This window comes from Cryptomeria japonica, chromosome 11 (assembly GCF_030272615.1).
Source record: "Cryptomeria japonica chromosome 11, Sugi_1.0, whole genome shotgun sequence".
Taxonomy (NCBI): domain Eukaryota; kingdom Viridiplantae; phylum Streptophyta; class Pinopsida; order Cupressales; family Cupressaceae; genus Cryptomeria; species Cryptomeria japonica.
This window is the reverse complement of record NC_081415.1, coordinates 565,295,624-565,313,264: the sequence shown is the minus strand read 5'-3', so window position 1 is coordinate 565,313,264 and position 17,641 is coordinate 565,295,624. Positions and strand designations below refer to the sequence as shown.

At 39.4% G+C, this 17,641-nt stretch overlaps 1 protein-coding gene across 10 annotated transcripts in view; it reads left to right on the top strand.

The window, feature by feature from the left end:
- LOC131026661 (protein ANTHESIS POMOTING FACTOR 1) overlaps nt 1-17,641 on the top strand; it is a 161,802-nt gene that overhangs the window by 59,448 nt on the left and 84,713 nt on the right. For all 10 annotated transcript variants that reach the window (XM_057956587.2, XM_057956594.2, XM_057956589.2 and 7 more), the window contains 5 exons: nt 14,397-14,497; nt 14,602-14,668; nt 14,790-14,889; nt 14,981-15,097; nt 15,195-15,332. In XM_057956587.2, coding sequence (XP_057812570.2) covers nt 14,397-14,497; nt 14,602-14,668; nt 14,790-14,889; nt 14,981-15,097; nt 15,195-15,332 — 523 coding nt within the window. The remainder of the gene's footprint in view (nt 1-14,396; nt 14,498-14,601; nt 14,669-14,789; nt 14,890-14,980; nt 15,098-15,194; nt 15,333-17,641) is intronic.

Sequence of the window (17,641 nt, the reverse complement as noted above, 5' to 3'; positions counted from 1 at the left end):
CTCAGAAGCGAATATGTCTTCCTTTGCTCTCTCATAAGAGCGAATTTGCTTCCAAAGCCTCCCTTAATGATAATTGACACATCTAGACACTAGGAGAGCAAAACTACAAGATTTAAGTTGATGAAAAGAGGAGAATTGATGAAACCAAGCTAGAGGGTGAATTTGAGGTCATTTCAATTGCCTCAGTCTCGGAGTGAATACGTCTTCCTTTGCTCCCTCTCTAGGAGCGAAAATCACTTCATGTGCTCCTTATTGAGAGCGAAATTCACTCCAATTGCTCTTGATTGAGAGCAAAATTGATCCTAGAATACACCATGAGCCTAATTTGAAACACTCAAATAGATGGAATGAAAGAGAAAGAACAAGAAAACACTAAGTGTCAAGTTTCAATCCACTTCAAGTGCATGAACTTTGGAGCGAACTTCAAGTGCATGAGCTTTGGAGCGAACTTCAAGTGCATGAACTTTGGAGCGAATTTGCCTCATTTGCCCAAGATAAGATGAGAAATTGCTTACAGATCATTGCCTTGAGCCGATTTAATGTCTTCATATGCTTAGAAAAGAACAATTTTGAGTTTAAGATGATGAAAGACAAGTTTGAGGGTCACTTCGTGTGCACCTGGAGCGAACTTCAAGTGCATCACTCTTGGAGTGAACTTCAAGTGCATCATTCTTGGAACGAACTTCAAGTGCTCCACTTTAGGAGCAAAATTGCTTGTAGGGCCCTCTTCCAAGTTAATTTGATGCCTCCACTTGCATGAATGACAAAGTATTCAAACCTGAAGTGATGAAGGGTAGAATTGGACTAGGTTTGAGAGAACTTCTATTTCCCTTTATTGGGAGTGAATTCCTCTTATCTTGCCTCTATCTTGGAGCGAAGTCATCCTCAATGCATTCAATGAAGGTGATATGATCAATTCTGCACATGAAAACTAAATCTTAAGAGATCAATTGATAGAGAAGTGATGAAATGATGCTAAGCCTCCTTTGCTTTTCATCATGAGTGAATTTGCTCCAACCTCCATTGCGCACCCTTAGCAGTGACGACCTCTTATCAAACCTGCAAATCACATAAAATCAGAAATTATATCAAATTAAGAGATTATAGAGGTTATATATCACGTGTATTTAATGCTCATTTGTTTGTTTTGTAGGAGGTGAAGAAAAAAATCAAAAAGACTAGTTTCTCAAGAAGAAAATTTCAACATCAAGATCAAGATACAAGGAAGATATCCTCAAGGGGAAAACTTCATTTACAAGCACGAGAATGCCCAAGAGGAATCTCAACTATCACCGCACCATGGAGACATAAAGAGATCAAAGGAGTGCGAAAGAGAAGTCATACAATCACCCCAAGGCAAGCAAGCGAGGATGGAGGAATGACTCGACTACATCAATTCTTCCCATCATCATCATATTGAGCAAGGGACTAATGTTGAATATTAAGAGATATCTCTCAACATCCCTTCATGATGATGAATCAAGTCTACAAATCCAAGTCTAGGTGTCATCCCAGTCACTACTCCACCAATGAAAGAAGTTACATATCAGCACGTCTAAATGCAATGTACCTGACTCGTCCATGATGGCACAAACTTCGAGGCACCTACCCTTATTGTCTATTGGTCGAATATTCTAAAGATGACATGTGTCAAAATGTTGTAATTATTTCAGTGGCCAAAATTGAGTTTGTTGTAACTGTAGTGTCGTAAATTGTACACCCGTGCTAGGGTGGTACAATTTCACACTTAGGTTAGCACCCACCTTAGTGTGTCTTTCATCTTGCATTTCTAATTCCCCTTTAAGCATTTAATTAATTAATTAAATTAAATCTAAAGTCATGTTTCATCACTTTACATGTTATAAAGTTGGGCCCTTTACCCTAAGCGTGCCCCTTTTCATCTTATTCCTTCAATGAATCATTCAATCATAAACCCTAATTCTGTCTTATTTCGACATTTAAGGCCCGATTTCGCATATCAAAACATCTCGAAATCAGCTGTAACTTTGGGATGTGCTCTAATATCATCATATCTAACGACCTTGAAAATTTGGTGAAAAGTTGGTTGGACTGTGGCAAGAATGCACATGGTCCTCGACTTTTTTCTCGAAATTTCAGGAGCATAATCCTATGATATAATAATGCTTAACCCCAAAAGATTGGCGGGAAATTCAAATCCTAGGTCGGCCTAAAGACGAAATTAAGATCTAGGGTTTCATACTTCAGAGCTCTCTTTCTTCATTTGAAGGGGTCTTCTTCTGAGAATCTAAGAGCTATTTTTTGGAGCATACAGAGCCTTCTTTGCCGTGAAAGAGTAGATCTTTGAAGTCTTCAACAACATTCAACATTCATCCATCAAACATTCATCAATCATCATTTCATCAATTGGGGGCTTTTGAAGATGTAGGAGAACAATAGGAGATTACCAACTGAAGATTGGCTTGTACCTCTCCCTTAGGGTTGGGTATGGTTTCATGTCTTTGCATAATGTAATGTCCCCGTCCAAGTTACTGTCAAATTAAGCCTAGTTTGATTTTAATAAAGTGAACTTCCTTAATATTATATCATTCTTTTCGCATGATATATTATAATAGTTCTTTTTAATAAAGATTAACGTTAAATATTGGTTGCTTAACTATTATTTAACGCTTTAATCTACGGAGTTGGTTCCTTACGGGACTTTTCACCTGTTTGTATCTTATAAATAAACTTGGCAAATACAGAGTAAGGGAGATTTTATTTATGAAAGTAACCTAGTGAAGATTGATGATCCACGGGATCTCAACAGTGGAAGATAATTCCTTTCGCCAGCCTTGTGTTGGCCTATTGGAATCGAAGAATTGAGTCGCAAAGGCATGTTCTCCATCACATCGTTCGTAAGGGAAGTCGGTGTTGGAGGTAGACTCGGTCAAGCATCACACATAGATATGCCCATCGTCCTTGAAGAAAGACCCGCAAGTTCTGTGCAAACTGTAATTACTGTGAAGAAACCAGTGCATTATCAGGAGCTCTATCTGTGCACTGCCAGGTATTCCATCCATCAACTTTGGTAAAAAAGGTTCGCAATCCTGGACATTATCGTGGCTCTCAGGCGACCCGTAGTTTGTCGAGCATTTTCATTGCTGTGTATTCAGAGATCTTTCGCGGTGAAAGGGATTTATGTGCATTACCGTGGGGTCTAGGAGACTGAAGGAGGAAGATGCACTCGGCACGTGAACACCAATTAACGGAGTCGACGACTGCACATTCAATAATCCTTAGTGGATGGAGAGACCCGATATCGGGTGCGTAATGTTATGTCTTTGTGTGGTGAGTGGAAGTTGGGACGGAAAGGCAACAAGCGAAGACTTCATTCGGTAAATACTTGGTGCAAAAGCCACTGATAACTTGCATCACAGGGGAGTTTCGAAACTCCTTGAAGACAGCCAACCACAAGCGGGGACATTGACAGTTGCGGATAAACTACAGGTGCTCTATTCTGCATTATAAACTCTTTATAAATGTCTGTACAATACTTGTTATGAGAATCAAATAAAAAAATGAAATGAAGTTTGGATTATACGGGTTGCATTGCTTAATTAAGTTCGTTGGCATTTCACCTATCAATAAGCAAAACTGTATCTTTGTATAAACAGCTCCTTTGCAAACAATCCTTAGTAGGGAATTTGACACATAAGCTTCATTTTGATTCATATTCATGCTTTAGATCACTTTGCATCATGGATTTAGAGCGCTTACTTTGTCAATTATAAGCAATCAGGGTTTACTCTCTAGGGTTGCTCTAGATTGTTTGCTCTCATTTTAGGATCTTGCACACACACAAGGTTCTTGCACACATTTTCAGTACATTATCGGCTATTTGTGGAGGTGGAAATCACCAACACAAGGGTTTGATTAAGGCAAAACCCCATATAGCCACCCAAAACCCTATTTTGCAGATTCAGATACAGGTTCAGATCCGAGCGTCGCCAAAAGTTTCAGGACCGGAGGGGTGCACAAAGACAATTTTTGAGTGCAAATTTCATCAGAAACCGCAAGGACATGGGCATGGCGCCCTGGTCTTGCCTAGGATAGGGGCATGGCACCTTGGTCTTGCCCTCTGTTAGCAGGATTTGGCAGGACAGTGTCTTGCAGGCTTCAAAACCTATCCTGTCAGTCGCAACTCTAGAATTGCAGAATTAGGACAGTGGCGTGGCACCTTGGTCCTAGACATTTCTGCTTAGATCTCAGACATAGGTGCACCTCTGATTTTGCCTCCTAATCTGTACTTTTCAGCAGTGTATCAGTTGTCCTTTGATCTGCATTTCTAGATTAGGGATTGCTTGCTTACTTGCATCCTAGGTTAGATTGCATTTTGAATCATTCCTCTTTCTCATTTACAACAAAGGAATAGAAAACCTAAGAGGTGATCCTCGATTCTCTCTTCCACACAAGAAGTAGCCTGAAGTGTGTCACCTCCCTAGGCTCTTTCGTATTCCGTGAGTGTGTATGGGAGTGGGATTAGGGTTTCCATACCTAGTCTCACTTTTTCCCCTAGACAGTAACAAACCCTAATTAGGGTTTTCATTGTAAAATCTTGGCCATTGATTGGGTTCGATCCTGGCCGTTCATTGTAATGAGCTCTCTATATAAAGCTCAAGCTCTTCATTTGTAAAGGATAATAGAATAGTTAGTAGAAGGGAATTAGTGAATAAGAGAAGAATAGTTTAGTAGAAGTTAGAAGTTAGAATAGATTAGGAGAAGAAGAAATTGTTGTTAAAGACTTGTAAATGAGATACTCTTTTCATTGAAGTTATGGTGAAATGTATTATTTCAACAAGTCTCATGGTTTCTACTTCCCAATTGCTTTCATGTTGATTAGATTGAATGGAGGAATTTGTTGAATGCATTTGTGTGGAATCCGTTTAGTCCATACCACTAGCCTCTTGCTGATTGTAAGTATGCCTTGCATGGTCAATTGAAATGATATGAGCTTAACTTCGAATTGTTATACGTCCATTGTTTATGCATTAACTAGAATGGTAATCAATGTTTGATGGTAATGATTTGAACATCATTGAATTATCCCTTAGAAGATTGCACTGAGCTTGTGTCAAATTGTTCAAGTTGATGGTGAGACCTCGCCCAGTAGGATTCCATCGAATCATTCACTCATTCTCTTGCATTCATAAGATTAGAATAAGCTTCTTAAACCCTTTCCTTTTGTCCTTTTTTTCAACTCAAGCTAGTTTAGGATAAAAATCATCACATGATTGCAACATCAAACGATCAAGTTCCAGTGATTCAAGCATTCAACAATTCAATGCAAGTCCCCTTGTGATTCCAGCATAATCACATCAAACGATTGAGCTTATCCACTCGTCGTGACCCAACATACTAGAACCTTGGAGTTGTCTCAAGTGATCCTTAAGCTAATCTTCAACATTTGAGTAACTTTGTTCAAGAGAGGATAAGATACTTTTGGGTATTTTATTTTGTGTTTGCATGTGCATAAAAAACACATCAACACTTAGGAATGTCTCTTCGAGACACTCCAATCGATCTTTGGAATGACACCGAAATAACTTCAAGTCTTCTCGATGGAGATCCATGCTTCATTCTGCCTTGACAGATCGGTGAGACATAGGATATGTCTCATCGATATACAATGTCACTTCGATGAGGTCTTCACTTCTAGAATCAAACAGACTTCTCCAGACTCACTTTGATATCCCCAAGTCTCCTCAATGAGGAAGCATTTCACCACTTCATTGACCGATCGGTGAGACCTATGAACTAAGTGATCGACATTGCCTTCTCACACTGCCTCGGGCGCTTGATGAGAATAGAAGATGTCTCAATGAGTAGTGAGTCATGTCAACTACATATTATGTTCCTTTGATGTTGCTTGGATAAAATGCTCCGTTTCCCCAACATCTGGATATTTAATGTCCACAAGAGCACAAGATTATGTATACACCTTGGGCAATCAGATGGGCAATAGCACCTTTTAGTATTTTACTACTGGCTTAAGTTCCAATATAATTGAGTGGAGATTAAGATTATCCCAATGTTTCTTTTTCACAAAAAGTTAGCAATCTTGGAGAGACCTGAAAATTCAATATTATATTAAAGAGGGGTTCCAGATAAACACTGTAAAATTAATTTTGATGAACAATTTAAATTACACTCCATTGTCCATCGTTAGGATGCAAATTATAAGTATAGATAGCAGACTTAATTTTTTTTCAAAGATAACTTCCGTGAAGATTAAAAGCTGGTGCCATAGGAAAATAATAAATTTTTAGCTGTTAACTCATTAAATAGTTATATCCACTAGTTTGAAATAATTAAACGAACCAGTTATAATATTTAATAAACAAATCCACTAATGTTTTAAAATACATATGAGCCTATGATTGAGCGTTCTTTAACATATCAATAATTGGTACCTGTTGACGTGTCTGAAATCACATTGCTGCAAACTCCATACGGCCAACGCAGAATAGAATGTACTTGCTGAGTATCCTATCCTCTCTTGAGATAAGGAAATCCCTAATGCTGTTTCTCACGTTTGATCAAAAGGGACAACCTCAAGGTTTCGTTTGTCAGGTCTTGCCTGCGGGATTACTCATTGGTATGATGTGTTTTTGCTGGAAACACAAGGGGACTTACAATAAAATAGGCAATTGCTGGATGAGTTCCCTAGAACTTTAATAGTCTTGCTTATCAAATGGTTTAAGCTGGGTTGATATTGTTTTCAGCAGGACTGCGGATTCTCTTGGTAAAAAAAGGAAAAAAGAGGGATAGGGAGAGAGAGAGGTACAGAAAATATAAATTATTTAACTAAGATAGCAGATTTAGTAAACAGACAGACACCTCCAAATAACTAGATTAAGCATTACCAGCCATTTAAGCACAATACTTGCATCAATCTAGTGCGATCTTCAAGGGAAAACTGAGTTTTCATGCTATTAAATACAACATCAGAACTTTAACATTCATTCAGTGAGCATTCAATAATCGAACTAAGCATATGAAGGGTTTAGATTAACCATGCAGAAGGAAAGACAATCAGCCATTCCCTAATGGTATGAACAGCGAGGATTCTATCAGACGTTTACTTAGAAAATGCTATATAAAGGAAGGAAACATAATTGAAAATTCTAAATTAATGAAGGAGACCATGCACTCACAAGGAAACTTGAAACAGTCTTAACTTTGCATTAAATCCTGTAAATTTCACCAGAGCTTCAACAACAATCCATGAACTTCTTACAAAATGAGGGAAAACCAGTCCCTTAAATAGGCTTAAAAAATGGATGAATGGCCAAGATCTAATCTAAACAAAAGGCCCAGATTCATCCTTACAAAAGAGTACCCATACCCATAAATGGAGGGTAAATATCAGCAACTACCCCAAAGGGAGTAATAACTACCCAAAAAGGTAATTAAAACTTATCCAAAATAAATCAAGAAGGCACATACATAAAGTTTACATTTAGTTGACTTGGAAGTCAAATATGACCCTTTGGCCAAAAAGTGCACTTTTCAAAATCAAAAGGAAAAAAGCACTTTTAGGAGAGCACTTTTTCTTTTTTAGCTTCACATCCCTTTTCTAGGAATTCATCCTCGCCATGCAAATATTCTTGCCAAGGGTCCCGACCTGTTGCACGTTCCTCACGAACATATTCCTGGAACCTGATGCACAATTGGAATAGCAAACTGAATGGAGGCATAGGAGGATGACAAATTTTATATTGCATGCCTTTAAGGTATTGGTATACGTGTTTCAAACCATCTTTCCAGTTGGAACGATTATGCTCGAAGCACAACATGTCTGAATGGAATTGACCAGCAAAACTTAGGTCCCTAGCGGAATAGGTGATCCTATCCGTCCCTAGTCTTTCCTCCCAGTCTGGATGTATCACTTCATCGGACAAGTCATTTTGCTATCCCGAGACCATTGATCAGAGGATTGTCTTGCCGAGTTCTTGCATGGTTTTCAGAATTGTCTCACATGCATCGTGTTCTTTATCAATGATTTCTCTTGTGTCATTCTTCATGGTGATAGTCCAGTATCATTCTTTGAAAATGCCGATATCATGGGGGTGTAGGATGTCGGAGAGTGTGGGGATCTGTGCCCGGGTCCAAAAGAGAGCTCTCACGAGGGGAAGAGTGGTGGCAGCCACTTCATGCATTATGAGGGATTTCCTCTTTACCTCCAATAGTCTGACCAGGGTGGTCTCTCGATGGTGGGCCATTTCTTTTACTTCTTCGAGGATTCTTTCTCCCCTCCCTTTGATGCCTTGTATCCATTCTCTGACGGCCCTTGCAGTATCCCGTACTCCTTCAAATTCCGTTGTAGTTCTTTGTGCCAATGTCGGCGGGGGAATGTGGGATTCGGAAGCATTGTGTAATGGCCTTAGGAGTTGATAAATGTACCCCTCGGCCCGCTCAGCACGAGCTTGATACATGTTCTTTTCAGCTGTTATCTCTTCAAGTTGCTTGAGTATGTTCTATACTGAATCCCTAAATTCCTCCTTTTCTTGTTCCTTAGTGGCTCGTCCGATGGGGACAGTCATGATGCTATAATCAGCTAGTGTAATCTGATCTACTGGCTTGTCTATAGGCGGGGTGGCGATGTGAAGAGTACGGTTCCTTTGCTCATCTTTGGTTATTCTGGAATATGCCTTGGGCTTTTTCTTCCCCTTGGCTTTAGCTTGATCTATACGTGAGAAGATGTCCTCCAAATCGATGGGTGGCTTTGTGGTGGCCTTGCGCTGGGCTCGGGCAATTAACCATTCTTGAGGTACAGTCTGGGTTGATGCTATGGTTAAGTTTGCACTCTGTTCTTTGACGTTTTCAGCCGTTTCATCACAAATTTGCAGCTGTTCTGCTATAGGAGGAGTAGAGGAGGTGCCGAGTTCTTTGCTTGCAGTCAAGTTTTCCCCCACTTCACTGAACAATTGCCCGGTGCCTTCGTGTGACGGTTGCTCTTTAGTCTTTTCAGGCCCGCGGGTATTATCTGTCTTTTGCTCTCCTTCAACAGTGGAGTCATCCTTGGTAGTGTTATGGAGCAGCAATTCATGGCGGCTCTGTTGGGTGGGTTCATGTACTTTGATCCCCTGATTGGATGGAATCTCTCCTTCCTCAATTTGGTTATGTGGTTCAGCTGATCCAATTACTCTTAGCTAGGCGTCCAGCATGTCGGGTGCGGGAGGATCATTAGCTCCAAATGCATCGATGTCACTCTGGGAAGGCAGAGCAGGTATATAATCCAATTCTACTACATCGTCGGATGAACTGGGGTCCTTTGACGATGAAGTGACCTTTGGTCTCCTAATGGGAATCTTTTCCTTTCTTGTTCTTTTGGATGTTCGAGTTCCTCTGCTGGCCTTAGCCTTCTTCCTTTTCTCAAGCTTTTCAATCTCTTCCTTAGGTGCATTGGAAGTTCCCTCATTTCCGGAGGACTGAGAATCAAGGTTACCCATTAAGTGGTAAGTGAACTGGACTCCTTCATGAATTAGTTGCTCAATTTGCTGATGCAACCATTGGTCAGTATATCTTCTTGGGGCTGCCATGACTGCCTCAAAATCAGTGATCGGGCCCTGCGACCAATCAACACCTGGCAAAAGATGCCTTACTGCCTCAAATTCCCAGACTTGCAGGCAATTTCTTGAATCTGCGAGTTGATCTGGGACCCGACGATATTCATAGAGTCGCATTTGTTGCACACTCAGCCTTGAATATTCACGCCTTCGAACCTTATAGGCATCAGAGTAGTTTTCCAATAATCTTCAACTGATTCTTTTGCTTTGTACCGCCTGCCATAGGCTCTCTTCGCCAGATTGTCGTGATCGAAGCATTTCCTTGGAAAATGCTCCTGTAGGCCATAGGAGGCCGGCTTTGCAAAGGATTCCTCCGCTTGGGATGGGGTCTTTAGATGGACATCCTGGTTGCCTATAGTCATGGGGAATGCAAATCCAGCCTGCTTGCTGTCTCTGAGTAAGCTACTAGTCGGACGTGACTGCCTTGCGACCTCCATGAGAACTATCTTGTTGGTTGGGTACCATGGAAGCTGGAGAGGGGCACCATCGAAGCCAACTATCCGGATGTAGGAGAACCTTGGGAACTGGATGAACCAAGCTCCGTATCTCTGTACTAGAATAGTAGCTTGCTTCGAGAGCCTTATGTGTAATCCTCCCTGCATAAGCTTGACCAAGCGCATTGTGAAGGCATCATTGACGCGCTCATACTGGCCAACTGCATAGGCCGGGCTGTTCTTTTCCCTTTGAGCTATATCCCGATAGTGTAGCTGTGGGTAACAATCGTATACTTTTACTTGATCAGGTCCATTCCCGATTTGACCTTTCATTATCAAACCTGGTAGCGGCTGGTTCCTGGCGAACATGTAGACTGAATAGGATGTCATAGTAAAGTACTTCTTTTTCTCAAGTTCGATCAGCTGGGTGTGGATATTGTCGCTTATGATCTGGGCCCAATCAAACTTGGATTTCCCAACGAAGACTTGCTCTGTGAAGTAAAACATCCATTCTTCAAAGTAGTTGGATTTGGGGAGTCCCATAACCTTGCTGAGCAATGTGACCATGTCCCCATGCTCATTGTGAAAGTCACTTCTTGGGGTCTTTTTCCCAATTCTGACGCTTGGAGGTCTTCTCTCCCTGTACCACTCTTCATTGATCAGTGTTCTGCATCTGGCAGGATTCATATCATACGCCCCTCGCGCTTCATCTATAGTCATGGTTGTGGGATTGTTTGGGAAGGGAATATCAAATGCGTCGCCAATGGCCTCAGGAGTGAAGTTAGCGAGGACCATGTCCTCGAGGAGCACCAATCTGGAACCTGGTTGGTAATGTCGGGCAGCCTCCACTACTAACTCATAGTTTTGCACTGCAGGGGGAAATCCCGCTGCTTGGGCGATGCCACTTTCCATCATCTGCCTAGGCCTGCAATAGGCATCAGGGGAGAAGACTCGGCTTCTGAGATCTTGGATATCGATATGGCCTAGGTCAGTATCACCGACATTGTCCGAGACACTGAACTTTTGACTCCCTTAATACTGATACTTCATCCTTTCGACTCGGCGAGGGATATTTGATTTGGATGCTTGTGATGTCTCGGCTGTAGCAGGCGTCTTTGATGATTCTACCGCCGATTTAGGCATTTATCCTGCACAGCTGGACGCTGATTACGAGGTGATTAAAAGGAAGTAAAGCGGGTTAGATAAAGGATATGTCAGCATTCAAGGATCAATTCAAAGAAAACCCGAATTGAAAGAACAACATGATTTCGTTGGCCAAAAGTTTGATTGATTTAAACATGAATATTTATGAAGCTTTTCAATTGCGGATTTACACTTAGGCATTAATTTCAAAATGGATAAAGCTTGAGAAATTTTCCTAAGTTTAAAAAAAAATGCATTTTCTAGTTGATTCTTAGGAGTAAATTCTGATTTTAACCGCTTTGCATGATGCCTTATAAACGGAAAAAGATGTGATTTCAGATTTAATCAGTTTAAATTAATTTCACACACACATCTATCCAATTTATAAATATTTCAAATGATTTCAAGAGAGGTGAAGCAGACTTACCCGGTGAAAATGAATGGCGAGAAATTGCACGATTTGCAAATTTGAATGGGGGAGTTCTTGGTGCTCCTGACTTTTCCGTTTTCTTATATGGCGTTGAATCTGGGCGTTTTTCGAGCTCTTTCTTTAAACTTCCAACTTCTGCGTGATTACTATGGCGCTGAGAATGGTGTTTATGGCGTTTCACTTCATAAGGTTCATAAACTTCGCGATTTTACCTTATGCGATCTTCAGCAAATGGAGAGGGTTTTTCAAACTTAGAAGATTTTTCTGCAACTAACCCCTAAATCGCGATTTTCGGTGCCTTATGGGTTTTTTTTTTTTTGAACCTTTAAAAATCCCGCCTTCTTTTGAATGTGATTTTCGGGGTTATTGCGGGCTTTGCAAGCGTTTGCATTTTCGCACTTCTACTTCAAATTGCGAACTTCAGTGGTTTGGAGGCCTTCGCGAATCTACTTTCAAACCTCTAACTTTCATCGTTCCCAAATCGCGATTTTCGGCGATTTGAGGGTTCTTTCAAACTTTACTTTTCGCACTCATTCCTCCAACTCGCGAATTTCGGAGATGTGGAGGTTTTTGAAACTTCGGCATTTTAGGAGCCGTCGTAAGTTTTCGCCCTTTTCGCACGTCAGCTGCAAACTTCGACGAATGGGAGGAGTTTTACAAACTTTCTAACTTTAACACATTTTCACCTTAAAACGCGATTTTCGGGGTTTTCACCCATTTTGAAAACTTCGACACTTTTGAGGTGTTTGCAAATTTCGGCGATTTGGTTTATTTCACCAACTTCGGACTTTTCGCACCTTTTGTCAATTTCGGACCCTTTTGGTCATTTGCAAACTTTCAAACTTGACTTTCTAATATTTTGGCCTAAAGGTCCGAATTTCGGCCCTTTTGGCTATTTTGCAAACTTTCATATTTTTTGACATTTCAGCATAAAGGTCCGAATTTCGGCCCTTTTGGCCATTTTGCAAACTTTCTTATTTTCTGACATTTTAACTTGAAGGTCCGAAATTCGGCACTTGGGCGTGTTTAAGGCTTTCGCCCCTCCTTTACCTTCCGGATGGCGAAAATTGACATTCATACAAATCGTGCAAACTTCTAAAATCATCATGTAATCTCTCCCATTATTCTTATGCCAAAATTGGCGTCTTTGGATCCTCACGCGACCTTCAAACGCTTTATCCCTTACTTGGCGAACTTCGCCAGTTTCTATCATCACGTGCCTATTCAAGGCGATTTTACAAGCTTGAACAATCTCTTGGAATTCGTGCTCGAGGGCTCAACTAACCATATGGATTCATAAGCTCCTCCGCTCAACATCATCATCTCACGGACTGATCGCAGACTCGCTTGAAAGGACGTGAGACACTCTGCGTGGAACTCAACAGGGCGAAGATGGAAAGGCCCAAAAAAGGAAGGGGGACCCTGTCGGCGACAGGGAGCGTGTGCAATGCACAACAGTACCCTCACCTGGTTTGAATCCAATCCATCATCTCCATTTAAATTATCATCATGATTGCAAATCAGAAATCTCCGCAGCTTCCCTTATGTGGTTAAATGTAGTGATCCTCTACTACCAAAACCTTGGGAGCTCTCAATACAAATGTGCTGCTTTTCTTTTAAAAGAAAGCTCTGCCAATGCTAGTTTAAAAGATTAGCAATCTTGTCTATGGTGCCCTTAATGTATGGTAGGGTGACCTGGAGATCAATTGTTGATTGGCTGGGTGAGTACCTCCAATTTTATTTTATAATGAAACTTTTACTTCTTTATAGCCTCTATTAACTTTCGTAAGTTCCTTTTTGCTTTAGTTAAAATGTTTTTCGTAAATTTACATGACATTAGGACTTGACTTTCCAAAGTAGGGCTTATGGGTATGAGGTTAATCATTGTACCTAGAACCACAAACTTATATTTAGTCTACCTTTGTGGTAATATACTCCATACAACCAAGATATATTTGTGTGTGTGTGTGGTGCTATGACATGCAGGTGAAGTCACTTGGCAAGCAATCACAATGATGAAATGTAGTAATGATTGATAATGTCCATTGATTGGAAAAGGATTTTTCTTATGGAAAGTTTGAAGTGTTCAAAAAGATTCTAATATTTTCATATTGAGTATGCAAATTGCCTTGCATTCTAACCTATATATAGTATATACTATTGGCTTTGCATTATTGTCTTTTTGGCTACAAAAAAATGGGCCATAACAAAAAATCCATGTATGACCTACATGATGGTTGTACAGTTTTTGAAGGTATGCCCTATGTAACATTTGCATGATTTCCTATATCAAATGCATTGCGAATTTGTTTATGGTATTGGATCCTTGGGCCAGACTGCTAGATTTGAGTCTAGTTTGAACTGGCTTCGAGTCAAGTTGGATGCAATAGGGTTCCGAAGACTATATTTAATTTTTTAATAATTATTAATATTATAATATTATATTTCATATTTAGAATATTTATCTATTTATATTATAATTATTATTATAGTATATTATTAATATTTTTGTATAATATAATATTCATAATATTATATTATTAATTTTTATTATTTAATTGGTAACTGGAATTGTGGCTGCATATATATATGGTTTTTACATGTTTTTTGTACGGACAAACCAAATCCCCAATTTTTTTTTTGCTAGATCCACAAACCTGAACTAGGATTTGAACTAGAACTAGCAACATAGGAAATTGTAGATGGAATGTATCACAGCTGTTTCCATTTTTTTGTCTTTGAATGTCGCTAGAAACAATTAAATATATTCTGTTTGCTTCTTTCTCTCTCTGTTTCCAGAATGATAAAGACCATATATAGCAAAAAGTATGGTGTTGATTTGATTTGCTTCACCCACCACCCGACATCAGTGCTTTACTCTTCAAAGAATGGCTGGGATGGTATGAATGCCTGTGTATTCAACCTTCTTCTGATTACCATTTTTATAATTTAAGAGTGTATTTAAATATATAATTAAAATTAACATATATTGCTTTGTTTTCAGAATCGTTGCGACATCTATCCCTCATGGACAATAAATATTTGCGATATTTCAAGGGTCATCATGACAGGCATGTAATTGTCTGATGTTTGGACATGCATATTTTAATGGATTGTAATACTTATGCCAATGATTCTCATAGTAAATTTCACCAATTATTTGTCCTCTAAATATGTCTGGCTTTTTATCAGGGTGGTTTCCCTTTGTATGTCACCAAAGAGTGAGACCTTCATGTCAGGCTCCTTGGACCGTACTGTTCTTCTTTGGGATCTAAGAACTGATAAATGTCAGGTTAATGTTTTTAAATTTCAAGAATTGTTTGTTTAGAGATATTATCATCATGGTTAGTATTGAGCTTTTGATTTTAATCTAATGTATTCAGGGTCTAATCCGTGTAAGAGGAAGACCTGCAGTAGCATATGATGAACAAGGACTTGTCTTTGCCATTTCCAATGAAGCAGGTTTTATAAAAATGTTTGATATTCGATTATATGATAAGGTGTGAGATCTTGACCAAAGCAGTTGGGTTTTTCAATTTTTGTGTATAGTTTGTTCCAGAATTATGATTTAGTTACATGTTCATTTTTTCAATTCAGGGACCATTTGAGACATTTCTTGTTGAAAGAGAAAAATCTGATGCATCAGGGATAAAGTTTAGCGATGATGGAAGACTAATGCTTTTGTCTACCATGGGTGGTAATATACACATATTGGATGCATATCAAGGGACAGTGGTGAGCTTTTTCATATGTTATCCATGAAACTTAATGTTTACTTTATTAACTTATGTTCTTAGTCGTAATAACATAAGAACATAACTAGCTGTTGGGGGTTATGTACCCATTCCCCTTTAAATACACAGATGTTTATCACTCAGGCATGGAGCACAATTATCTTACACATACAAATAGTAAGTCCTATCTTTGTCTATAGTATGTAATGGCCCTTTTTAATCTGCAGCGTTGAGCCCTTGATGCAGTTAGACAGGACTGAGTCTTATCTGAGTTCCTTGTTGGCAGTTAGATAGGACTGGGTCTTTTGGTTAGAATGTGGCGATCCAGTCTTCCTGTTGACGTGACTTGGTCTGCCAGTTACGTTGTCGCAAAATAGAAAGGGCCCCTGCAAGTAGTGTATAAATAACTGTGTGTACCTTTAGTCAACGCCAACAGTTTTGGGTAGTGATTGGTCAGTTAGCTGCCAGCAATAGGGGAGTTGTTTGTCAGTTAGATACCACTGATTGTGGAATTAGTTGCCACTAATCTAGGACTGCTGAGATGGAGAGTATAGGAAGTGCTGGGAGAGAAGGAGAGGATCATTGAAAATTACAAACCAAAAATCATTTCTTTTCCTGGGCTGAATGTTGCGTTTCAGCAGCTGTGGTTGATGAAGCCCTTCAGGCATAAAGATCATACTTTTGAGGGCACAAACCCTTAAGCAGTAGGCGTTTATCGATTCTGACGTCTGGGATACCATTGGTGTCCAATTTTGCATGTGGGTGTGCTTAGTAAGCTGTATTAGTTTGATGTATTTCAATTTGTTTTGAAGAAATATTAAAAAAATACAAGAAAATCTGTTGACTTGAATAGTTTTGTGTTTCTCTTTCATTACAATTATTTTTCTGGGTTTTTTTTTGTATGTATTTAGCAGAGATATTTACAGTGGTATCGAAATTGTGGTCTTGCCAGCCTGTGATAAACACAAAAGAATATGTATAATCGTTAAAGGATGGGCAATAACTTATTGAACTATTCATCCAGAGCATGCAAGGTAGGGGAACCAGGGAAACAAATCACACTATTATGCCTTCAGGTAATGGTGCACAAGAGTAAACTTCAACTTCAGTAGTGAATCAGAACACCTTAGTAAAATCAGCAATTTGAACTGCATTACAAGAGTCACATTTTTGCATAAAGAAGCCATGCCACAGGGAGAAGATCTAGACGAACAATAGGAGCAGGACTTGGATGCACTCCACGTTGACATTGGGGCAAAAAGTGCTGAATTTAGAGATGGCATTCTGAACTTCTGCACGATAAAGTCAACAATCAAAACCAAGAATGGAAGTAAACCCACTCCGAACAGATCTTGTAAAGATTTCCAAAGTAGGTTGGGAAAATTGACTGTCCCCTGATTTGATCGATCTAAAAAAATATCAACGATGACCTTGGATCCAAAAATTGAACACTTCTCATTGAGCCCTATGTACAAGGAAGCAACTGAATCTGCAATCCTTCATCCAGAGGGGTTGCATATGTGTGGTGCTATCATGGGTTAGTCACTCAAGGAGATAGCCTTATCAACACCTATGATGAGTTTTGCGAGAGGTTGACAATTAGATTTGAGAGTAGGACCTAGAGGAGCATTTTGAGAATTGTTTTAGTTAGGACATTAGGGCTTAGTGGATGCATATGTGGATGATTTCTAGAGGGTAGTTGTGATGGTATGTGATATTTTTAGAAATGTTTTTGACATTCCTTTTCATGGAAGGGTTGAAAAAACTCATTAGAGGCCTAGTTAAATCCATTAGACCATATTCATTACAATGATGGAAATGTTGTCATTGATGTCAAAGATGTAAGAAGACAATTAGTCCTGTCAAAGGTGATGATTAAGGAATTGGATAGCTGTGATTTATATGAAGAAGACATCTACATGAAACCATTAATGATCAGAATTGAAGGCATCTCCATGATCAGATTAGTGATCAGTATTGAAGATGAACTTCATATACAAGATGTGGGTATGCAGTGATCATATGCAGCAATGACATATAATAGAGACATTATGGACCAATAAAGAGTTACCTCTCTTAGTGAAGAAATATACTAAAGAAGTATAAGAGGTAATAAGTGAAAGGTGTATGTGAATGTAAGCAGTATACAAAGGCATATCATATATCAGCAGACGCGTGTAAGGTAAATATAATGAGTATAAGAATGGAAATTAATAACTATGTATATGTTCCCTGAAGATAATCAGTCTCTATACCCTGAAGATTATCAGTCCCTTTACCAGATTAAAAGAATGTTTTATATATGAGAAA